At 34.3% G+C, this 26,362-nt stretch overlaps 1 protein-coding gene and 1 non-coding gene across 4 annotated transcripts; one reads left to right on the top strand and one right to left on the bottom strand.

The window, feature by feature from the left end:
• Positions 1-9,571: 9,571 nt before the first annotated feature.
• On the top strand, positions 9,572-9,678 carry LOC121207261 (small nucleolar RNA R71). Its single transcript, XR_005902353.1, has one exon. It is a non-coding gene; the product is annotated as a small nucleolar RNA R71 (small nucleolar RNA).
• Positions 9,679-15,664: 5,986 nt separating this feature from the next.
• On the bottom strand, positions 15,665-26,362 carry LOC107933654 (protein argonaute 1). 3 transcript variants are annotated; one of them, XM_016865912.2, is made up of 22 exons: positions 26,160-26,362; positions 24,881-25,524; positions 24,588-24,796; positions 24,109-24,255; positions 23,876-24,009; positions 23,625-23,734; positions 23,164-23,270; positions 22,727-22,865; positions 22,533-22,649; positions 22,031-22,138; positions 21,883-21,954; positions 19,540-19,662; positions 19,257-19,422; positions 18,930-19,189; positions 18,676-18,818; positions 18,515-18,577; positions 18,377-18,440; positions 18,144-18,279; positions 17,989-18,062; positions 17,779-17,873; positions 16,280-16,311; positions 15,665-16,122 (listed from the first exon to the last, which is right to left on the bottom strand). In XM_016865912.2, exons 1-22 carry the CDS (start codon positions 26,161-26,163, stop codon positions 15,899-15,901), a joined length of 3,171 nt encoding a protein of 1,056 aa, XP_016721401.1. In that variant the 5' UTR covers positions 26,164-26,362; the 3' UTR covers positions 15,665-15,898. The 3 variants fall into 3 exon arrangements, with proteins under 3 accessions (XP_016721401.1, XP_016721400.1, XP_016721403.1); XM_016865911.2 differs by having other exon boundaries at positions 24,109-24,258; positions 26,160-26,316; XM_016865914.2 differs by lacking the exon at positions 26,160-26,362 and adding an exon at positions 26,055-26,099 and having other exon boundaries at positions 24,109-24,258.

Raw genomic sequence — 26,362 nt, 5'->3', positions numbered from 1 at the left:
ACAACATAAGTCAAGATATTCATGGATTAAACATATTATCAACTATCACCACAATATCATACTACACACATGAACGTAGTCAAAATTGACACTAAATGTCATTAAACATCAAGCTTATTTTACTTCTTTCTACTCATGCTAAATTTCCCATCATGAATCGAGTTCAATACTCATGAGGTTTACGTACATACATGTACCGTACATTCTTACTCATATCACTTCACTTCTTAACCCAACATCTTGAATGGCCCGTTGAACCACCGGAATACTAAAGGACACTCAGGATTGTCATACACCAATTAAAGTACTAATGCCATGTCTTCGACATGGTCTTACATGAATCCACATATCATCACCGATGTCATGTCCCAGACATGGTCTTACACTGGTACACATATCATCGCCGATGCCATGTCTTAGACATGGTCTTACACTAGCACAAATATCATCGCCGATGCACGTCCCGGACATGGTCTTACACAGGAACATATATCATCGTCGATGCCATGTCCCAAACATGGTCTTATACAGGCACATATATCATCGTCTATGCCATGTCCTAGACATGGTCTTACACAGGCACATTTAGCACTGTGTCACGACATCCAAGTCTTAAGTATTCATTTTGGTCACCCGGGCTTCTGAGACACGAGGCTATCACTAAACTTCCATTAGATCATCACAAGTCAATTTTATTAAAGCATACATACATGTATCATATAATGTCAAATATTAAATACGTAATTTTGGAGTTGTTGAATAATTTACATTACCTCGGTGCAAAATATGGCAAATTTGCGATTTAGTCCACAACCTTGCCTTTTCCTTAGTCAAGGTCTATCCCTCGTCCCTCTTGATCTATAATAGCACATTTAGCTTATTTAATACACGCATTATTCATTTCAGTCCAAAAATTGTGATATGGAAAAATTACAATTTTACCCCTAATATTTTACAAAATTGCCCCTAGGCTCGTAAAATGAAAAGTACTTGTTTTTCTCATTATTCAAGCCTAGCTGAATCATTTTCCCTCTTATATCAACCCATATTTTTCATTTATTCACACATTTACACATAGTTTCTACAACTTTTACAATTAGGTCCTTTTTATCAATTTCACCAAAAAGCACCTAGTAAAAGTTGTTTATCACACCTCAAACCTCTATATTCTTCCATTAGACATCAAATCACAAACATGTCATTCATGATTATGTTTTTGAACATGAACCCTAGATCAAATTAAAGGTAGAAATAGCTAAATCGAGCTACAAGGATTTCAAAAAATATAAAGAACATTAAAAACGGGGCTAGAATGCACTTACTTTGAGCTTGAAAGATGAAAGAAACCCTAGCTATGGCTTCTTGTGAAATTCAGCCAAGGAGGATGAAGATGGACACTAATTTTGACTATTTTTCCCTTTTAATTCTGTTATTAACCAATGGACCAAAATGCCCTTCCATTAAAACTTTGATATTTTATCCCTCCTATGTCCATTTTTGTCCGTAATGACATATAATGGTCTAATTTCCAAATAAGGACTTCAAAATTTCAAATCTCATCACAATTAAGCCCTTAAATCAACTAGAACACATGTTTTTCACTTATTGCAATTTAGTCCTAATAACTCAATTGGACACTTTATCGGTAAAATTTCTCATCGATATTTTCACACAGGCATGCATATATATCATGGACCTCGTAATATCTATAAAATGAGTATTTCTATCTCAGATTTGTGGTCTCGAAACCACTGTTCTGACTAGACCCTAATTCGGGATGTTACAATATGATCAACTTTTAGTTTTTCTATAAATATTTTAAGTAACCGGATGAATGAACATAATTTAATTGCTATTAAAGAAAATAACATCAATTTTCTTAAATTAGTTTACTAAAATTTAGATTTAATTTTGTCTATAAATTTAGACTAAAATCTTACATTTGCCTTATATTCATTTACACTTTTGATCATGAAAAATTAAATTATGAAATATTGTTATTATGGATGCAAATACGATAATTTATACTTTTTGTCTTATTCTATGGTTAAATCTTAAATTGGGACCAAATCGTTTATAGGTTGTTCATATAAACATTAAAGTTTTAAAATATCAAATAATGGTGAAACATTTTCAAAAGTATTTAAACAGGATCAAATCTTTTAAAATATTTTAAAATGGGCAAAAACATTTTCGAATGTACTTAAATAAAGACTTTTCAAATTTAATATATGTTTTTTAAATTAATATCTAACTCAATTATCATATATTTTATTCTAAACACGTTAATATTCATGTAATTTTGGGCTAAAAGATTGGATGAAGTACATGAAAAATCCTTTTGAAAATTTTAATCCTTGTACGAGCAACCTCTAAAAGATTAGATTCAATATCAACATTTAATTATTTGGTCAAAAACAAATATCTATTTTATAGTTTCTTTAAAAAAGAAGAAGCATTATTTTATAGTTATTCAAAGTTATAGCGGCAATGTAGTGGGCAGCTTAAATTACTCCTCATTAAATTATATTTAGCATTATTGTTAATGGAATGCCATTGAAGTCTGAAGACAAGTATTTTGCAAGATATTTGGGCAACAAAGTAATAAAGATGAAAGGGATAAAACACCTAAAACCCTAATGTACAAATAGCTTGGACCTCAAGCCTAGTCAATGGTCCACAAAATCAGTAGTGTGGAAAAAGAAAACTAGGACCAGAATGAGACTGCAGTAATGGTGTTTTATCACTTCATCATCATCCACAACCCTAAATTCCATTCAAGCCTCGTCATTGTCTCTGCCCCTACAAAGCTAAAACAATAGGTCCAAACCTACAATATTAAGAACATGGTCCTTCTCTTTCCCTGTTTCAACTTCAAAAATATTGCCAATCATAATCTTCTTCAACTGACCTTTTTTTTGTTTGTTTGTGTGTCTTTTATTGACTTGCTTTTACTCTGAAAATGGCACAGCATGACATGGGATATAAGAATCTGGCTTCTTCGATGCCCAATCTTCCCTTTTTATTTTCTGTATTGTTGTTTCCCTTCGATTTCCCATATTCTAATCTAAAGCAAAAAACATTCAGTTAAAAATAATAGGCATGGCTCAATAAAGGGGGCAGTTTATTTGTTAAATCAAGTGTTTTATTAAAAGAATTTAAAGAAAAGTGTTCAATCAAGAATCTCATCTATTTTATGAATATATATATGATTGGTTAGGTACAGCTACCCAATCAAGCATCATTCAAGCAAATCTTAAGTTAGCAACTTATTTTAAAACTCCCATAAAAATGAATAAGATAATATTAAATTATAACACACTCATAAATAAGTGAAAATAATTATTTAATAAATTTATAAAAAAATTAATATAAATATCAAATATATCTTTAAATTGAAATCGTAAAATTAAGAGAGTAGAAATTATGATATTTTGAGTTTAAATTTTATAATGTATTTTTTAATTTTTATATAAAAAAAATTTTAAAATAATATTTATCCTTTTAAAAAATAAGGGGGTTTTAATAAATTTATAATTAAATTGATTGATGGTAACACCAACTTAATCAAAACTTTAAATATTAGTATAGATGTATTTTTATATAAATTCGAAGATAAGAAAATTTACATTTTAGCAATGTTTCTTATATAACAAATAGTATAAAATATTACGAATTTAAAATCCCTTTTAAATTAATTTACAAATTCTGACACTAAAAGCTAGTTGATGTGCATGATAAGTTTTATATTTATGATTGATTGTACTTGAAAACTAACTATTATCACGATGAAGGCAAGCGCACCTATCGAACAGTAGTATAGCTTATAGCAAGACTAGAATGTCGAACCCACAGGAACTAAAAGTACTAGTATTAACCTTCTTTTTATTATCTAGCCCAAAAATAAGGGGATTTGCTTTATCTAAACTAATTAACTAAACTAAGAATGCACAGAAAGTAAATTGGGGAAATACTTTTGGAAAAAAACTGATTGATTTAGACAATACTCAAGAAAGAATCCACCTAGACTTCACTTGTTATTTAACTCTGAACTAGACAATTTATTCATTTGACTTGATCCGTAGAAATCCCTAATTTATATTATTATCTCTCTCGAGACTAACAACGTCTAACCCTAGGTTGATTAATTGAAATCTCTTTCTAATTAAACCCCTAGTGTTGCATTAACTCGATCTATAGATTCCCTTATTAGGTTTGACCCTAATCCGACAGATTTATGTCGCCCTATGTTTAAGGGTCAATCAACTTCATTTAATTATGCTAGATCTACTCTTAGACAGGGACTTTTACTCATCTAAATAAGCACATCAATACTTGAATAAATATCCTGGAATATTAAAGTAAGAATTAAGAACACATAATTAAGAACAAATCAAGTATTTATCATATAATTCAGAAAATAATAATAAGACCCGTCTTAGGTTTCATCCTCCTTAGGTATTTAGGGGATTTAGTTCATAAGTGTAAAAAAAAAAATCTCAGAAGAATAATGATAACAAAACATAAAGAAAACCCAAAAACCCCTGAAGGAAATTGAAGGGAGATCTTTAGTCTTGAAGGAGAATCTGACTTCTGAGATGGATCAATAAGCTTTCTTCGAGTAATTCCTTGCCTCCTACTCCGTGTGTCCTTTTAATCCTCCTCTAAGGTGTTTATATAGGCTTTAGAATGCTTCCAAACCCTCGAGAGTGGCCTTTTCCGAATAGAACTAAACTTGGGCTCGACAGGGACACACCCATGTGGGGTGGCTTAGGTCGTGTTAGAGTCTTCTAAATAGACACGGGCGTGTGGTCTACCATTGTGAGGAAGTACATGCCATGTTGATTTCCCACGTTGACCCATTTTTTTCCATTTTTGGCCCGTTTCTCGCTCTTTTTACTCTCCTATGCTCACCTAAGTATAAAACATGAAATTAAATGATTAGGAGCATCAAGTTCCACAAATCTAATGATAATTTATCCAAAAATACGCTTAAGCATAGGATAAAATATGTATAAATTACGACTTATCAAATACCCCCACACTTAAGCATTTGCTTGTCCTCAAGCAAAATCCTCAACTCACAACCAAAATAAATTATTCTCAACTTATAATTCTCATTAATAATGTCTCAAAATAATCTACAAGCAGTCATGCATTGAAAATTTAACTAAAAGAACATTAAAGTTTCAAATAGTCAAAGTCGAGCATTTTAATCATAAAATTATAGGCATCCCCCTTTATCTAAGTAATTATCTTTGATTCCAAATTGACGATGGTTGACATCTTCACTAAAGATTCACTCAAATCACTCGATATGTTTAAAGTTCAAATTAAGCACTCATTAGTCAAACATGAAGAGTTATTACCGTAGGCTTGCAAAAAAATCAAATCTCTACCACTATAAATGAGATGGTACACAAATCAAAAGGTCTTTGAAAGGTTGTAACGATGCTTTTGGGTTAAAGGTGTGGATAAAGGCTGAAAAAGAAACCGTTAGAATAGAGATTAACTTGATAAATTACCTAATTGGGAAAACAACTAAAATCAATTGAATAAATATGAGCTTCATCTCAGAATATAGAATTAAATACTTAAGCTCAAAAAAAAAAAAGAATTACTACTAATATGTATGTATACATGTTTGTTTTTTTTAAGAACAAATCAAGTGTGGAAAGTACATAATAAGAAATAATTTAGGGACTAAAAAGAACGAACCTAGCTAGGTAATAATTCAAATTAAATCTCGATAAAAAAATGAGTTAATAAACATGGGAAAAATTCTTAATGAATTAAAAAAAAGGGTTAAGTTATGGGTTAAAATGTAGGTAAATTAAAAAAAAAGTTTGTTAAGCTCAAAGGGGTTCACTAAGGGTCAATTGTGTAGATAGGCTTTTTATGAGGCATTCAAAAAAATGGGTTAAAACCTAAGTGCCTTTATCATTTTAGTATATCAAATCAATGGTGTGGTCTCGACATGTATAATCGATGCAAATTCTAGAATAACAAATCAATGTTGACACACTCATGATCAATAAAATCAGTGAGCAATAAGAATATATGCTCTAAAAGGCTCAAAATCTCACAGAAATTATGGATTTTTTATGTCAATCCCGTAAATTCAGAATTTCAACATAATACCTCAATTCAGGGAAATAACCTAGTAATTTTTTAATTCTCATGATTTATATCTCATGATTTACAGATCCATTGCTTACACCGTTTCTTCTATGAGAAACTAGACTCAATAAGCTTTAATTTCATATTTTGTTCATCTTCTAATTCGATTTCTAAAATTTATGGTGATTTTTCAAAGTTAGTCTACTGCTGCTGTCCAATATTGTTTTAGTGCAAGATATTTATTACCATTTTTCCCTTAAGCTTTTAATAAATAACAATTTCATCCCTACTCAATTAGCCTCTCAATTGAGCTTATTTTTCTCAATTAACACTTTATTATATCACCTTAAACTAGTTTACAACCTTTATGAATAAAAAATTCAGCAATAGACTTTAATTCCAAACATTTTCATAATTAGGTCCTAAAAAATAATTTCTATTGAACTTGCCTAATAAAATCATCTTATAAACAAATTAAAGCTTTAATTTCATTCTATTTCATCATAAACTTACAGCACTCAACCATGGTGACTTTCAATTTCATCCATGAAATCAAAAACTAATGAATTTAATAGTAGGACCTATTTGTAAAAGTCTTAGAAACACAAAAATTACAAGAAAAAGGCAAGGATTAACTCACTTGGTGCAAAAATTCTGGAATACCAGCTTATAGAACCCTCCTATGGTGTTTTTAGCTGCTCGAATTGAAGAGAAATGAAGAGAAATCTAGATATTTCATATTTAGTCCTAGTTTTATTTAGTTAATTTTGTAATATTCCAATTTTGCCCTTAATTTATCAATTTTCCTGTTGATTTCATGCCCTTGCCGTCTAGCCCAAATAAATTTTGGGTGTAATTGTCTTTTAAATCCTCTCTCATTAGACACTTAAGCTATTTAATCATCCCATCCACTTTTACACCTTTTACAATTTAGTCCTTTTCATTTAATTAACTATCCAAACATTAAAATTTCCTACCGAAATTTTAATACCACATTACTTACATTTCATAAATATTTATAAAATTATTTTCGATTCGGTTTTACGAAATAAAGGTCCCGATACCTTGTTTTACCCAATTTCTTCAATAATTTCTTTTTCTAACTAATCACTAAATCGGTAAAATTTTTCTATCAATATTTTCATGCGATTTTCCTATCATATCAATTTTCATGCAAAAATATTGAAATAATTTCTCTTTAAATCGGATTTTTGGTTACGAAACCACTATTCCGATAACCTTAAATTTAGGCCATTATAGTGTCGTCGCTAGTGGTATGAGCACGGCCTAAGGCATGCCCGTGTGCCTGGCCGTGTGAATTTGGAAAACCTATGTTCAAGGACTCATTTAATTATTTAGATGTTAAAAACTAAAATTTAAAGTACTCAACACTGTTAGTGCTCGGGTTACCTCCTAAGAAGCGCTTATTTATAGTCTAAGCTCGACTTACCTCAATTTCATGATTACGGTGGATTGAGGAGTTGAAACTCCTCACCTCTGCTATCAGTTTTTATCAAAATAAGGTCTGATTCGAGTATTATTTACCTTAAAAGTTCCGAATACAGTATGTGTTACCTCGACTATATCATGTGGGAAGATGTTCATTACCGTGAAGGGAGTCTCTCTGTCCGTATTGTGCTCTAAAGTAGCAATTTGGGGGTCATTTTCATCTAACAATACTTTGTCCCTAACTTTAATTTGCTTTGTTTCATCCCTATATTCATCGTGGTGTCGCTTCGATTTTTCGTGTGCTTTCGGTTTCTCCTTGACAGGTGTTTGCCATTCATCTAGTTCATCGATCTGAAGTCTTCGTTCTTCGTAGATGATTCCTTTGTTATTACTTGAACATGGGTCATATATGTTCTTTGAACGTGTTTCCTACAAAGAAGGTTGCACCACATGATTAGTATTAGTAGCATGATTTATACAGCCATCCTCAATATTTGATGTGTTACTCAAATTACGAGCTTGAAGAGTGATTGTTTCATCACCCACACGAAGTGTGAGTTCACCTGTACCAACATCAATAATAGTTCTGGCAGTTGCTAAAAAGGGTCTTCCTAAAATCAAAGGTAAGTTACTATCTTCTTCCATATCTAGAATAACAAAGTCTACTGGGTATATAAATTTATTGATTTTAACAAAAACATCTTCAATGATACCCCTAGGAAATCTAATGGTTTTATCAGCCAATAGAATGCTCATCCTAGTTTGTTTGGGTTTCCAAAGACCTTGTTGTTTAAACATTTTATAAGGCATAACATTAATGCTCGCCCTTAAATCAGCCAATGCATTATTAACGTTCAAACTACCAATTAAATAAGGAATCGTAAAACTCCCTGGATCTTTCAACTTGTTGGGTAGCTTATTCTGTATAACAGCTGAGCAAACTGCATTCAACTCTACATGCGACGCCCCATCCAACTTCCGTTTATTTGCTAAACTTTAAAAAATTAACTGCGTTTGGAATCTGCTAAAGAGCTTCAATAAACGGTAAGTTAATATGTAATTTCTTTAATAATTTAAGGAATTTACCAAATTGTTCGTCCGTGTGGTCTTTCCTTGTCGCACTGGGATATGTCACGTGAGGTTTGTACTCTTTACTGACCGGTTTTCACTTATTATGGTTCACCTCACCTTTACTTTTACTCACCACAATTCTTTGCCTCGGTTCTTGTTCAGGTTCAACTAATCCTTCTTTATTTCGAATGGTAATCGCATTAAGCTGTTCCCTTGGGTTAGATTCAGTGTTACTCAGCAAACTGCCTTGTGGTCGTTCAGAAATCAGTTTGGCAAGCTGGCCTATCTGAGTTTCGAGCCCTTGGATCGACACTTGTTGATTTTTAAGTGATGTCTCGGTATTCTGAAACGATTTTCTGACACTGAAATAAATTTCGTTAGCATCTCTTCAAGGTTCGGCGTCTTTTCCTACTGGTAAGGTGGTTGTTGAAAACTTGGGGGATTTTGTGGCCTTTGATTTCCCTGGCCATCCCATGAGAAGTTGGGATGGTTCTTCCAACCTGCATTATAAGTGTTACTGTATGGGTTATTTTGAGATCTAGAATTATTATTACCCATATATTGAATTTGTTCCTCCTCGGTGCTAGGGTTGAAGTATTGATATTCTGTGTGTACTCCTCCTCCATTTGAATCGCACCTTATCACTAGATGTACCTGAGTAAAACCATACAAACCGTCAATCTTTTTATTTAACAGTTCTACCTGGTTAGATAGCATACTAACCGCGTCAAGTTTGAAAACACCAGCCGCTTTTGTTGGCTTTATTCTCATGACTTGCCACTGATAATTATTCATTGACATCTCTTCAATAAATTCGTAAGCCTCTTCAGGTGTTTTGTTGTTTAAAGTTCCACCGGCGGCTGCGTCGATGAGCTGTCTTGTTGAGGGGTTCACACCGTTGTAAAAAGTCTGAACCTGCAGCCATAGAGGTAACCCATGGTGAGGGCACCTTCTTAATAGGTCATTGTATCTCTCCCATGCATCATAAAGGGTTTCTAGATCCATCTGCACAAAAGAAGAGATATCATTTCTCAACTTAGCCGTTTTAGCCGGCGAAAAATATTTAAGTAGAAATTTTTCGGTCAGTTGTTCCCAAGTAGTGATTGACCCTCGTGGTAATGATTTCAACCACTGTTTATCCTTATTTCTTAATCAAAAGGGAAATAACCGAAGGCGAATGACATCATCAGAAACGCAATTGATTTTAAAAGTGTCATGGAATTCCAGAAAATTTACCAAGTGAGTGTTTGGATTATTGTCCTGCAAACCATCAAACTGAACAAACTGTTGTATCATTTGAATCGTGTTAGGTTTCAGTTCAAAAATATTTGCAGCAATAATAAGTCTAACTATACTCGATTCAGCTTCTGTTAAAGTAGGTTTAGCATGATCATACATAGTACGAGGAGTAGGATTCTGATTTATTGGATCTGCGGCAACCACAAGAGGTAGCTGATTATTCTAATTTTCAGTCATCCCCTTGGTTCTAGTTTGACTATCGTCCTCTTGCCCTTCCTCTATGTATTGTAGGCTTCGCCTTATTTCTTTTCGGTTTCTGTGAGCTATGCTTTTGATCTCACTATCAAAAAGTAATGGTCCTGACGGGTTTCTTCTAGTCATAAACTATAAAAACCTGCCAGAAGTAAATAAAAGAAAATTTAGTAATATAAACAAATTAAAATAAAAATTAAATTGTAATAAAATAAATGGCTAAAGTAATAAAAGTTAAGCGTTCCTAATATCTTAGTTCCCCGGCAACGGCGCTAAAAAATTCATGTGCGTGATAAGTTTTATATTTATGATTGATCGTACTTGAAAACTAACTATTATCACGATGAAGGCAAGCGGACCTATCGAACAGTAGTATAGCTTATAGGAAGACCGGAATGTCGAATCTATAGGATCTAAAAGTACTAGTATTAACCTTCTTTTTATTATCTAACCTAAAAATAAGAGGATTTGCTTTATCTAAACTAATTAACTAAACTAAGAATGCACAGAAAGTAAATTGGGGAAATACTTTTGGGAAAAACTGATTGATTTAGACAATACCCAAGGAAGAATCCACCTAGACTTCACTTATTATTTGACTTTGAACTAGATGATTTATTCACTTGACTTGATCCGTAGAAATCCCTAATTTATATTATTATCTCTCTCGAGACTAACAACGTTTAACCCTAGGTTGATTAATTGAAATATCTTTCTAACTAAAACCCCTGGTGTTGCATTAATTAGATCTATGAATTCCCTTATTAGGTTTGACCCTAATCCGGCATATTTATGTCGCCCTATGTCTAGGGGTGCAATCAATGTACTCCGCTTAATTATGCTAGATCTACTCTTAGACAGGGACTTTTGTTCCTCTGAATAGGCACATCAATACTTGAATCAATATCCTGGAATATTAAAGCAAGAATTAAGAACACATAATTAAGAACAAATCAAGTATTTATCATATAATTCAGAAAATAATAACAAGATTCGTCTTAGGTTTCATCCCCCTTAGGTATTTATGGGATTTAGTTCATAAGTGTAAAAAAAAACATCTCAGGAGAATAATGATAACAAAACATAAAGATAACTCAAAAACCCTTGAAGGAAATTGAAGGGAAATCTTCAGTCTTGAAGGAGAATCCAGCTTCTGAGATGGATCAATCGGCTTTCTTCGAGTAATTCATTACCTCCTTGATACGAACCGCCTCAGGGAGAGTCGAGTCGTATGTTGAGTTGCCCGATCGTCTACGAGAAAGTATCGTTCAATTCACTTTTGAAATGAAGTTGATGGAAAAAATAGGACGGAAGCTATGTATAATGGTTCTATGATGGTTTATGGATAAGAATAATATGAATATTCGGCTAAATTGGAAGGGAAAGTGAAAGAAGTAAATAGATGATGGATATGGAAGAAAAGGGTTCTTAAAAGCAAGCACGAACCAATATTAGAAAATATCGACCCAAATGCTTATAGGCTTTCAAGGTGGAGGATGAAAGTGATAAACCTCGACCCGCTACTTAGCAAAGTAGGAACCTCGGTATATGGGTGAACGCCACACTATTTGATAGTGATAAGTTCGGGATAGTAAAGAACAGGGTTGACGCCACTAGGCTTCCTAGATAAGCCAACGAAGTCCTCAACGAAATATGAGAGAAAGAAATCTCACAAATTCCATAAAATTTTAACAAAGTTTCATTAAGTGAAAAGTCTAACCCCTTACAAATGAAATAACATATATTTATAGCCTAAATAAAAGTAGCTGAATGGACAAGCTTAGAAGCTAAGAAATTCAGCCATAAACACCTAGATAATTCTAGAAGAAAAATCATGAATATCAATGAATGTGCAGCCCCTTAATGTTCCATCATCCCCCTTGGCCGAATGAAGCTTTAATGCACCTTGAATACTTGAATGGTTAGCTTGAAAATGCATGGATCATGCATGAAACGTCCCAATGTATGTTCCTCCATAAATTCGGTCCATGAACCTTCAAAACATGAACATTAAATAGCCCCTACTTGCATGAACGTCTCCAGTACATGTACTCCCTTAAATGCCGTCCATTGAACCTCAATTCTACATGCACCTCTTCATACATTGCACTAAGCCTTACATGAACTTGCATTAATTTCCTTCCATGCATGCATGTGTACCGTCCAAAGGGATTGGATCTTCTAGATACATTCATGCATGAATCTTCATCATTCATGTAACCGAATGTGCATTTGAACCCAAACATTCATGTATTTTGTGCATTCATGTATTTGACAAATACATGAACTTGTAAACACCTTGAATCTGGTCATACATGCACCTAATTAAATGTTGTTCATTCATGCATGTGGGATGTCCAAAAGAGATGTTTCTTCAAGCATTCATTGCGCCGTCTATGAGCATTGTACCTACAAGAAATAAAACAATTCATAAGACATCATGTGAACACACATAAATTCAGCACAATGTGAACACATTTAAGTTATGTGATATCTATGACATATTAATAACAAATATTAATATAAGACAAGTTTAATGCTTAAATAAATATGTGCAAATTTTATTTAATGCATTAAAGACAAAATCGAGTTAAACTAAAATGACCTAAGCTGAAGCTGAGCTAAGGTTTAGCTCGTGAGCTGAATATGAGCTAGGAGTGAGCTCGGTTTAGCTCAGGCAAGTTGGATTGAGCTCGAATAAGCTAGATTTGAGTTGGACGGAGCTCGTGGAGCTGGAAACGAGCTGGGATCAGCTTGCCAACATGTCAATGCTCGGCTTGACAGACTTGCTCGATAAAGTTCGCGGGGCGTGTTCGTATCACTCTTACTCCGTGTGTCCCTTTAATCCTCCTCTAGGGTGTTTATATAGGCTTTAGAATGCTTCCAAACCCTCGAGAGTGGCCTTTTCCGAATAGAACTAAACTTGGGCTCGACAGAGACACACCCGTGTGGGTGGCTTAGGCCGTGTTAGAGTCTGCTAAATTGACACAGGCATGTGGTCTACCCATGTGGGGAAGTACAGGCCGTGTTGATTTCCCACGTTGACCCATTTTCTCCGTTTTTGGCCCGTTTCTCGCTCTTTTTACTCTCCTATGCTCACCTAAGTATAAAACATGAAATTAAAGGTTTAGGAGCATCAAATTCCACAAATCTAATGATAATTTATCCAAAAATGCGCTTAAGCATGGGACAAAATATGTATAAATTACGACTTATCATTAGTTTACCATTGAAATTAAAAAATGTCTTAAAAAAATGCTTTTGAAAAATTTGATAGTATTTATCATTGCTATTAAAAATATTTTAGAAAAAAAAATCTCAATTTTAAATATGATTTATAAAGTGGAAGATATGTTGTTGAATTACTCTATTTCTCAATTGATTTGTTCTCACATTTTAAGTTGCTTAGCCGTTAAAAGATAGGATTTTCTCGCTTCCATTTAGTTTTCTCTTGCCTCAAACAACTTTATCTTAATTTTATCCGTTGTGCCTTATCATGTATAGTGGAGAGACTAAATGTTGGATTCCATCTGAGTTTAAATAAGTCCAACAAACATGTATATTCTTTGCCACAATCAATGTGTAATGAATAAGTTTTGGTATTAAATTGAAATTCTAATAGAGGATGAACTCTCCTGAAAATATTTTGAACTTCATCTTTTGTTTGGAAGGTATATAGCCAATATAGCCATATATCTTGAAAACTGATCGAAAAAAAGTATATAGTAATATTTTTTATCAATTGATATTATAGGGAAAGCTACCCAAAAATCACTATAAATAATTTGAGGTGATTTATTATCATGCAGTAAATTTTCGGAAAAAATAATTTGTAGGTTTTATTTGAAACACAAGATTTATTCGTAGTTTTGTTTTTAAAAATAGAGAATTCAAAATTTATTTGAAATTTGTAATAAAATGAGTCGATTGAAATGTCCTAACCAGTAACACTATAAGTCTAGGGAATGAATTGCCAAGTTGCATTGGAACTGACACATGTCTGAATTGTCCTTTGATTATTCGTAAAGTCCAACTTTATTCAGTTCTTATAGTAAAGGCGTCTTCAATTCTTCACAAGAAAATGAAAGGTAAAGAATTCATTGGAAGCTTTGTTATCAATGCAAAATTTAGAAAAAGAAATGAGATTTGTTTATATGTTTGGGGCACAAAAAAGTATTAAAAAGTTGAAATTTCTGATTCGATGCATTAAGATTTTTAGTGTGCAGAATTAGAATACCATTAACCATAGTGATCTCTGTGCGGCAATGGTAGTCTTGTGTAGTGACTAAGCTTCTTGTACCGACAGGAACGTAATGGCTAGCACCTGAGTCAACAACATAATTACGTTGGGGTTATGTATCCAACATAGTAGGCGTTGGCATTATGATGGTTTGGCGATTGAGATCAGCAGACTTTGGCAGTGTGTTCGAGAAGATCACATAATTGGCAACGAGGAACATTGGCGATTGTGGCGTAGGTTCCATGGGGGGTTTTGGTGTGACCTTTGGATGATGGAGGACACCATGACTAATATTGTTGAGAAGGTAGCTGGCAAGCGTTGTGTTTATTAGGTCCAAAACTGTTGCATTGTGCAACATCAGAAGCAATCGGTAGTGTCTTCTTTGCTTCTTAATGGTTAGGAAGAATTAATAATCCAGAAGTTGTTCATAGAGCTCTTAATGTGTTGAACGAGAACAGCTGGCGGCAGAGATTGATGCGTAAGATTTAGATAAGCATAACCCTCTTGTTTCAGATGATTTGTGTTCAGTGTAAGAGTAGCATCCTACTTTCCTATTTTCTTGCATCAAACAATCATGGTTGATGCCATGTGTCAGCATTATTCAAATATATATCCTGGCAAAAAAATGTTGAGAAAAATATATTAAATAGCTGTCAGGTCCAACTGCTATTAGGTTAGCGTGGGAAAAAAATTTAGTGAAACAAAGTCTTCAATAGTAAATAAAAACGGATGAATGATATCTTTTTTAATGTATAGACGTTATCATCTTAATCAATTATTACATCTATATATCATTTAATAACTAATCAAATGAACAAACCAAAACATCTCCAATATAAATTTTAAAGCAGAACTAAAATAACAATATTACTTCGTACCAGAACTAAAATAATAATACTTCGTTTGGTTGCTAATAAAAATAAAACAAAAAAAATTGTTAATATATTTATTAAAATTGGTACAAACTTATACTTAAAATTAGATCAACAAAACTTCAGTAAAAAATACTCTTCAAAATAAGAAAGAATACAGGGTGTTCACCCGTCGCAAAGTGCCAGATCGATCCGCAGGGTCAACTTACATGTTGTAGTGTAATAGTATGTGTGGGTGTGTGAGTGGTACTTGAATGAGACCGGTGCACTAGTGTCGGAACCATAAAATCACAGTCTAATGTGGAGCTATGCTTATCATGATTAAAGCAAAGTTATAAAGCTCAACATCATTAGTTTACTAATGGAACACAAGATTGTAATTTAACAGAGTTAAGCAGTCAGTCAACAACACAACAGCTGGTACTTGGAAGTTAAAGAGGATAAGTTAAGCAGTCAGTCAACAATACTACAACAGCTGGTACTTAAAAGTTAAAGAGGATAAGTTAAGCAGTCAGTCAACAATACTACAACAGCTGAATGGTGCTTACAAAGGATAGGTTTAGTCCAATTATGATACAACCAACAAAGTAGCAGATATTGAAAATACCATGAAATATATAGATTGGTCAGAGGATCATGATCATCAAGCGAACCCCTAACAATAAAACATAACCCGCTTGACATTTTCCTTAAGGGCAGGCAGAGGTCTCACAGCAGTAGCAGCAACAGGTGCTCTTGTGCTTCGGGGACCAGCACTTCCACCCATACCTCCTCGCCCTGCTGCCAGGCCACTTATCATTGATCCACTGTCTGAAGTCTCTGGTTCCATGTAAAAACGAGCTCGGAATGCAGCAAGATGAGCATAGTATGCAGGAGGAACTGCACATTTATTAGTTCCTATGTTAGTAATCACGATAAAAGCAGATAAAGGGGGGGGGGGTTAAGCCATGGGGGACAGGAATGGGGAGAAACTAGTTGACAGCACTCAAAGACACATTTGTATGGTGAAGAAGATGAACAAGTAAAGAGAACTAACCGATAGACACAGATCGCGTGCACCTTGCATATCTGCAATAGGTGAAAATAAGTAGAGATACTAACTCATATTACTGCCTCCCATTTCAGAAGGAACACAGTGTTCAAAGATACAGAGATGCAAAAAACTTATTTTTGGACAAGAAGGACATCCTTACCTATCATATTTCTACACAATCATTAAATTTTAATTATAACTACTAAATAAAAACAGTTTGAGTTATAATATAGATAAAAAGTGTTCTAATTATGTTAAAGGCTTATATGAAGAATGGGTACCCAAACTATGCAACTTTTCCCACTTTAGATACCTAATAGAGCTGTGCATGGGCCGGGCCAGGTTCAGGCCTGGCCCAGACAATTTTATGCATGTTTTCTAGGCCTGGCTTGGCCCAAAATATGGGCCTAAAAAATTGTCCAAACCCAGCCCAAAATAAAATTGTTGAGCCCAAGCCCGGCCCGTCCAAAATTAATTTTTTTTAACTTATTTCATTAAATAAAAAATTTTAAAATATAATAAATCAAATAGATTTAAAAACAAATATTAAAACATGAGACTAAAACAATTCTTAAAACAATATACAAATTGAAAATATAATAAAAAGTAGTTATATTAAAATTAAAAATAAAATGTAAATATGATTAAAAATAATATATATATAGTATATAATTCAGGTCGGGTCGGGCCCAGGCCAAAAAAGTTTTACCCGAGGCCTGGCCCGTTTTCTAAACGGGCCTCGTTTTTTACCGAAACCCATATTTCGGGTCTCTATTTTTATCCGAACACTCCCATTTTTCAGGCGGGCCTTCAAGCCGGGCCGGGTAGCCCAGCCCATGCACACCTCTAATACCGACAGTTAACTCTTGTAAAAAAAAAACTCTGAACCAATCAAATTATAACATGTAACATTTTTAATTAAATAAAAATATTTAAAATTAAATTAAAAATATCCACCCTCAATCTCTGTACCTCCATCTTCATCTTAAATATTTTTATTCCATTAAAAATGTCACATGTCATAATTTGATTGATTCAGAGGTTCTTTTTAACGGGAGTTAACGGTTGGTACCTAAAGTGGTATTAGAATAAAACTTTAGGTATCTAAATGGGAAAAGTTGCATAATTTGGATACCTATTTTTCATATAAGCCTATATTAAATGAATTCCATAAAGAATTTTGCTTCTAAAATGATAGAACTTTATTTAAAATTGATAAAAGAATTAATTTACCATCACCTTTTTATAAGAGTAAGTTATTGTTTATACTGAATTGCTATAGTTGACAAAATTTTCAATTTAAGACTAGACCACTTACTAAAATTATAAAATTTCAATTATTTATGCTACAAAGTTTACATTATAGAAACATTTGTATTATATGTATAAAATTACTATATAGAAACTTATTTAAAAAAATTAAATAAGCTATGATACCACTTATTGACCAATCGCGGCAATATAAAGACCAAACTCATTAAAAGATCAAGGCAAGAACATACGTATAGCAAAGGTTGTTTGTAAGAGACTGCAAAGCATCAGCTGTAAACTTGTTCTCATCCCATAGCACATGATAATGAGCTGGACGGCTTGTACCCTGTTTACCAGGGTAGATAAGATATTAGAAACACCAACTACAACCTACTCATTTACAAAATCAATCAAAATATATAACATTCTAGCACAGAATTAAGAAGCAAAGCAGGTATGACCTGAATCCCAGCATGGCTACATAAGTAGAAGTCAAACTCCGTGGGATGACAGATTTTGGAGTCCACCACTGTGCCTGCAAAATATATACAACAATACAATAAATTATGATATTGTGATAAGATCATTGTCAATTATAAGACTAAATAGTAATTACCAGGCAAAATATTCCCACTCTTGTCAACAGCATTGCGATCATTATGGTTGTTAGCAAACAACCTTGTGTGGTGTCGCTTTTGTACTACAACAAAGGTAACAGGAGGCTGATAATTTGGCTCCAAAGAAGCACATGCCTGATTTTAAATGAGTAAGTGAGTGAATAAAATGCAGAGCCTACACAACAAACTCGTGTACAAGTTACTGGCATTATGGGTCAACAAAGAGCCTGACCTTACGAATAGCATCTAGTTCATACAACAATACTTGATAAAACTGGCCTTCACTGACACCATCCCTGCAAATAGAAAATAGAAAATAAATCACTAAACCTAGGGAGGAAGAATAAAATAGACAGCAGCTTGACTATGCCTGTAGAATATGATGCGCTGTGGCTTATGTCCAGTTGCTCTTCGGAAAGATATTAGGAGTTCCCTGCATTACCAAAAAGAAAAGTTCTCAGACAAGCTACAGTTGATGCCCGCCAAAGGCAAAATGGAATTCAAATTAGAAGCACCTGGAGAAAAACATACTTAATCATACCACCAGAAACAGTCCCCCTTACTGGATCCTGCCATGTCTTGAATAAATCTTGGATGAGCTCCTGGCGATGAGCTTGAGCACAAACCAAACCAGCATACTTTGTAATCTCGGGCCAATCTTGGGAGGCAACAACCTGAATGTTTAGTTAAATATTATATTAATGGTTAAAATTTCTAAGAAGCCAATTAAGGAGATTATGAAATTAATGCCCAAAAAGCAAAAAGGTATAAACTAAAGAGCATACAGCTGCAATAGAAGGGCTTGAATCCTCCCCAGGGTGCGGATGGGTAACATCGGCACCAAAAATTATAGTCGGTCGGTCACTGACTAGAGGTATTCGTCGTGATATCGCATCAACAAGAACTGTATTCCTTCCTCCAACCTTGACATTAATCTTCAATGCCACATTAGCCAAATACTGTTTTCTCATTTTAAATACATGTTTAGTCAAGCAGCACTGAGAAACAATTCCAAGATCTGTCTCACAAATCCTTTTCAAATCACCTGCAAGGACAATAGAATATTTCAAAGAATTGTATAACTTTTTAAGAGAATATATACAAATTTATACCATAAAGAGAGCCATTATTATCTGGAAGAATAACAATTAGCAGGTCAAGCTCTTTGCGCTGGGTTTGGAGTTTAGTCACAGCATCATGATATCTTGTTTTCAAGACCTTCTCCACTTGCTCTGGACGAGCACTAATTGGAGGAAGCACTGGTTCAGGAGTAAAAGCCTACAAATGACACAGATATCAATGTTGGATGTCCACTGAAATCCTTCCAAAATAAAATTGTTCAACAACAAAACTCAGATCACAGACATTAATGTCATATCACAGCAACTCCCTTACCATGCCAGAGATATAACACATTTGTGAAAGTTCATAACAAAACCTTAGTGCCACACTATCTTGGACTTGCCGAGAAAAATTTATGCAGATCCAGTTGTTTACAGTCCCACCATTAACCATTTTCTGCAACAAAATAATCAGACATCAGAAAATGCTCAATTCAACATTCCAAGCTGAAGAGATGAACTGCATGCACCTGCCAGTATATCAATCATTCAGATGCACGTAATGAACACGGGAATCATTTACATGATGGAAAATGAAATCAAGGACAAAATGATAATGGCAATAGATTGTGGACTAACACTTAAATAAGCATTAATGCAACAATACAGTTGAGACAACCTCAAATCAAAACCGTCATATATACTTGAGTTGCTTGATTGAGTGACCTAAAATCAAATTCGTCATGTATAATGGAGTCCCCAAGTTCATACCTTTCATTTAGACCCATCAATTGAGCAGGTTGGGCCAATTCAATTTGGATTATTTCAAGTTCTAAAACTTGGGTTCGGGCACTTCAGGTGCTGCAGGTCATTTTTTTATTTCAGGTCATTCATATTTGACGCCCAAGTTGGGTTCAAATCATTTGAGGTCGGGTCATTTTGTGTTCAGGTTATTCATGTTTGTCACTCAAATTATTTGAGTTCAATCTTTCTGATCATTTAGGTTCAGTTTATTAAATTTAACAAATATTGATCAAGTTAGATTTATTTAGAACCTAACCAAATTTTAAAAATTACATAATAATATTAAAAATAAATATAGATATTGTAGTTTGAATTTAAAAATAGATATCTATGTAACTAGATTCTTTTTTATTCAAACATAATCCAATAATTTTTTTAATTTGAGACTTAAGTATCTATTTTACAGTTTCTCAAATAAGTATTTATTATACACCTAAAACCCTTATGTTCTTAATTGATTTAGATATTTGAACAATCAATGCAATGATTATAATAATGAAATGTACAAAACAATATAACATACACACATCAATGATTTAATTTATCTACTTTTAAACTAATCACATGTTAAAAATTGTCAAATTAGCATAATTATAGGCATTAGATCTTATGCAATATTAGAGTGCGTGCATAGTCATTGCATTATTATACATATAGATAAGAGAACAAGTATAAGAAAAGGATAAATTTATATACACCAAATGGCTATGTTACTAGGATTGGTGTGAGTGTCAGATTAGTTTATGTGTCCAACACAGGTTTGTTCAATTTTTTCGAGTCATATCCCCGTACTCAAGTACAAATATGCAGTGAACCCAGGTGTCAGACATAGGCATTCAGAAAATAAAGAGTCAAAGCAACATAACCAAATGCATACTATCATAGTCCAAAATAGCAATTACAAGTTATAAAATTACAACAAACTAATAACTTATCCTAAAGGTATTTCTTTTAATAAACTAATGTTTTTAAAAACACATACACTTATATTTGTTTAATTTCAAGTTCAGGTCGTTGACTTTTAATGTCAAATCAAGTAAATTTCGTGTCAGTCGAGTTAGTTTTTCAAGCTTGGGTCACCATTGACAGATCTACTTCCAACTAACATTTGAAGCTCAAATTTAAAAAGTTTTCTAAGCCTAAATTAAAAACTTTAGCTCCTTTGTTCATAGAATACTGAGCACTCTTAAATTACTCCAAGCTCTCTTCTTTCTATAATTATGTTGTAAAAATCATCACGTAAAGTTACACAATTATATATAAAGATATAAATGTTCTCTAAATTAAAATCAAACTATGTTCAGGGCATCTCTTCGGACCAAAATCACCCTTCATTTCTAGTGATGAACATAGCATCTCTCTATCTTCCCTCGGTGTCCTAACTCTTTCCCCTAAAGTTTTTTCTTTAAATCATCTTTAAGTAAGAGAGACCACAATTCCAACTTCTTAAACAATAATATATACCAACAATAAAGCTCCAAAGTGAGCTTGATGTAACAGGTCAAATGACTAACAAAATGCGTGAACACATAAAAACTAATATATATATGCTACTAAACCAAGGCAATGAGTTTATTCCTTTAAAGTAGGGTAAGGTTCCATTTTTCGAAACCTACTTTTGTGCCTACTTATCAATTCTACATGCAGATGCAGTTACAGCAACTTTGTCCTCCAGTTTAGGACAACTGTAATTTAATTTCTTTTCACATTTATCTAGATAATCAAACTATTTATCAATTCCAAACACATGTTGGTGAGCATAAGATTAGTTTGATTAATGACCGAATACACTACAACAGCACAGATACAGGTATATTACAGAAATCCTGCTCAATAGCACATTGTATGCTCCAGCATTGGCAGCAAGAGATACCTTATTCATCATATTCCATTGGCCAACTTGAGGAAGGCAGTTCTTCTCACTACCGGTATCATGATATTTAAGCTACAAGCAAAAAAGAAATTAAAAATCAAGAATAAATAAAAATGCAGAAAATTGAATATGATAATGAATAACTTACCCATGGTGCAGGTAGAATGCGTGCTTCAACTGAAGCAAGCTTCTCACTAATTTTAATTCCAAATTCCTTGGCATGAGGGTCCTCATGGTAAGCATTCTGATGTACCGTCTACAAGAGAACACATAAGAAATTAGTCTAACAGTAACAAACCAGCAACTCACCGGACAATTTCTTCTTGACTTAAAAAGTTCACATCAAAAGACACAGCAAGAACCGTGTGATTTAAAGGTACTATAGAGATGGATATAACACTTAGTATTGTTAAAGGATATAACATTTTGCATGCACTAGTAATGACATTTTTACAAGGCAATTTGTTCATGTGCAAACAGCAAATAAAGGATAAAAAAGAACTTTTAAAAAAAACTTTGAGGCAAAAAGTACAGAAGACCAAAATAAATCATATCAACCCATCAAAAGAAACAATCAACTTAAAAAATTGTAAGACTCGTGAAAAAACAAAAGAACGTTAGTAAAACAAAAAAAGGCAAAAATGTCAGACCTCAATGATATCATACTCTCTTTCCTGAGGACGCTGGCAGGTGACCCTCAGCAGAGCAGTGATCTGTCTCTCATTCAACCTCTTGGAGTACCTCTGACCCTCAACAATCTTGCATACCTACATGAATCACTACAAATTAGCATGCAGATCATAGCAATTACATCTTCAATTGAAAAGACTGGAGTTCACTTTACCTCCATTGGCAAATAATTTGCTCTCTGCTGGTTTCCGACTTGTAGACAAGGCCATTGGGTGTGTTGGATTACGAAACCATAAGTTTCATAAAAGTACTCCACAACAGATTTCATTGTACCTCTTTCATCTACAGGAAAACTATAAAACAATAAGCTTTGTTAGAGAAATTTCATGGAACATCACGATGTAACAAAGAAATTTCACACGTAGATCATATGTACTGGTATTATTGGACTACACTTAAAAATCCCAAAGATAAAAAACTTTTTACTTTTAATAACATTTATGTGACTGCTGTTGGATTTTGTCTGATTAAAAGGATAACTTATTCACCTGATACAAATGAAACACATTATCTGTTTGTATGATGAAACAAATAAGAAGATAGAGATTCACAAAAAAAGAAATCATATCCCAGAATAATAGCAGTACTCACGTCAGCTCTCTAGTTGCTTGTGATGTTAAACCAGATATGCGATATTTTCTTCGCATGTTTCCTCGGTGCGTAACTTCCACCTTGACTCCTCTAAGAGCCTTTTTGATCTATTTATATAAAAGCAAATACAATGAACATGGTGAGAGAAATAATAAACAACATTTGAGGAATACAAGCATACAAGTTAAGCCAAGGAAAAGAGCTTGTATACAAAATATATAAAGGAAAAAAAAAAGGTTGAGCCAAGACAGGAAAAATAATAGCTAAAACAATAGAAAGAGAACACATTTATTGCCTTGCAGAATTTTTAACCTGCTGAGACAAAAGCAATCATGCTCGTTTCCTAAAAATAGATATCATGAAATTAGCTGATGTTACAAATAAAAAGACTAAACAGCAATGATGACAAAGTGCTTGCTAACTATAATTTCTAATCAGATAGAATTTTAAGAAATCCCAACCTTCACACGATCAGCATCAGATAGTGGTCTAGAAGAAACATCCCGATTCAGCAATTGTGCAACAAAATCAATAACTGGCAATGGCTCAATGAAAGCAGTAGAAGACATATCTGTCCATGAGAAAATTGTCAGCATAAGACAACGTTCGATTAACAAAAAGATCAAATGCAGGCACAATCACACAAATGGAAACAGCTAGGCATGCAAAATAGGCCAAAACAAGGAAAATGGTATCCTCATAAACACAGTACCAATATTAAGTGAGAGCCCCATCTGTGTGGGACGAATGCTTTGGTAGAAACCACGCCAACTTTCTATTCCCTCACCCAACGATTGCTTTCTCCCTAGGTAAGGGGAGTAAAATGAACGGCCAACAGGACAGTACCTATAATCAATTACCATATCTCTCAGTCTCACATATCAAATTTGGAAGTAGAAGCAGTGTGGTAAACATATATGAAAGGGAAGATCCAAATAGCAGTACCTAGAAGTAGGTAATTCACGAAGAACAATGTCAAGAACCTGGAGAGCTTCCTGAGGTGCATCAGCTTGCTTCCCTTGCAGAAAGAGTCCAAGATGATGCAGATCAGCACGTGCAGCCAGTTTGATCACAACTCTAAATTCGCACTCTCTTCTGCATTAGAAATATAATAGGAGATGGAATATAGATGAAATAAGTAAGAGCCCCATTTTGTTTGTAACTTTTTCCTTTTCTATTTTTCCTTCTATACCAACAAAATTTACAAGGAAGATTAATAGTAATTGCCACTTAGTAGGCATTTAAGAACCTGTTCAAATCATGGAGAAAGCAGAAATTAGCAGTTCAAAGCCATCCTTAGATCCTACAACTGAGGTGAAAAGGATACAACTTCCATCCATTTTCTTTTATTTCTAGCACCAAAAAAAAACATAAAGAAAACAGAAGGTACATAACACATAAGAAACATGAAGGTAAGCAACAACCTTTGCATTCCCGACCCATCATCATCATCAATAAGGGTGATCCTAAACTCCTTTGACACAAAAGGGAGAGGCCCAGCGGTGTAAAGGCTCTTTCGACCATCATAAGCAGGAAGGTGCTTTCCAAGATATGATTCTCTGTATAATTTTACCAGCTGCTCCATTACAGCTCGGTTCACTCCACGTGATGCAACCTCCGGTGTTATAGTAACCTATTTTCATTGACAATAACAATAAAAAACCTGTAATAGGCTAATAAAACATCAAGATAACACAACTATAATGAAAGAACTCACATCATACTGGTGCAAATCTTTATCTGGCAGTTCAGCAAAGAAATGGTTAGCCTTGACTATACACTTTGTGCCAGTGCAACCCTTTCCAGGCCGAAGAGGAAACCTCACAGACTTGCTTGATGAAGGGACTGGCTGAATTGCTTGGCCAGCTTCTTCCGGGATGTGAAGCGACTGTGCCGATGGTGCATGCTCAGGCGGTCTGGATGAAGAACCTGCCTCAAATGATGCAGGCCCATGAAAAGGTTGGGTTGCTTGGTGCAGCTCGGGATAAGGTGGTCGGGATGGTCCACCATGGAAAGGCCCTCCTCCACTGCCACCACTGCCTCGACCACTGCCATAGCTCCCACGACCTCCTTGCTGAGGAGGCCCACCCCTTCCTCTACCTTGGTATTCAGGGGGTCTTTCAGCAAACTGCTGTTGTGACGTACCCCGACCCCGACCACCAGCACTGTAACCTCCCCAACCAGTTTGCTGGGACTGTGGAACCAGACCTCTTCCAGTTGAGTATCCTCCCCCTCCAGCTCCTCCTTGCTGAGAAGGGCGTTGGGTAGCACGACCACTGCCAACACCCGTGTCATGGGAGTGGGAGCTCTCACCTCCAGCAGAAGGAACATCAGTTCTCTTCTTCCTAACCATGATGGTAACTGTAACATGGTAGAAAAGTAACAAGGAGACTCGTATCAGAGGGGAGTAAACAGAAAAGAGAGATGGAAAGCTCAATTTATACAGTAGCAAGTGTTTTAGATCAAAACTAAAAGGTATTGCTCCTCCAATGAGACTTTAAAAAGCGTTTTCCACCAAAATAATACGACTAAACTAAGACATTGAGTAATTCCCATATGCAGAGAGGAAAAGAGAATACAGACATAAATCAAAGCAAAAATAAATAAAGAAGCGCGAGCGTCAATAACCCTAACATACCTTAATGAACTGCGAAACAGAGAAATAGAAACCCCTAGAGCATATATAACAATAATAGCATGAAAATTTGGCGAGATCAGCGAAACCCTATTGAGTTAAAGCAGATAACGACGATCTAAGAAACAGTGGGGGAAATACAAGCTACTAAAGAAAGATCCGTCGCAAAACATGAGGAAAGAGCAGCAGAAGCCGAGCTAAAGAAAGCAGACCCATCAACAATAAGAAAAAAAGCTACAAGCCGTACAAGTTCCACCTGAAATCCGCCTTCGGAAAACCGCTTATCGTCTAATAATGTTAATGATAATGTATATTATTGCAATAAAATTAAATAAAAAAGGGGAAAAGGCCGTAGGACTACCCATTGACTCCACCAGCTCTGTAGTCAGTATCTTCCTTCGGGAGCAGCGAAAGACTTACCGTACGCTCCCATGGCTGCCGTATTAATAAATCTGTACTATACTGCTGTTTAAAACTTATTTTATTTATTGGTTGCGTTGTTACAAAACAATCTCACTTGTTTTTTTTTTTTTGGGGGGGTGTAATATCACTTGGATTATTGCT

Source organism: Gossypium hirsutum, chromosome A09, assembly GCF_007990345.1.
Source record: "Gossypium hirsutum isolate 1008001.06 chromosome A09, Gossypium_hirsutum_v2.1, whole genome shotgun sequence".
Taxonomy (NCBI): domain Eukaryota; kingdom Viridiplantae; phylum Streptophyta; class Magnoliopsida; order Malvales; family Malvaceae; genus Gossypium; species Gossypium hirsutum.
The sequence above is the reverse complement of the archived record's forward strand: the minus strand, read 5'-3'. Positions and strand labels throughout refer to the sequence as shown.

What these genes read in the sequence shown, in the direction of transcription:
- LOC107933654 (XM_016865911.2), bottom strand. An exon ending in AAGATTTGCACCAGTATGAT is followed by an intron (nt 24,797 to 24,880) that starts GTGAGTTCTTTC and finishes CAATGAAAATAG; the next exon opens with GTTACTATAACACCGGAGGT. An exon ending in CACGCGATCTGTGTCTATCG is followed by an intron (nt 16,123 to 16,279) that starts GTTAGTTCTCTT and finishes ATAAATGTGCAG; the next exon opens with TTCCTCCTGCATACTATGCT.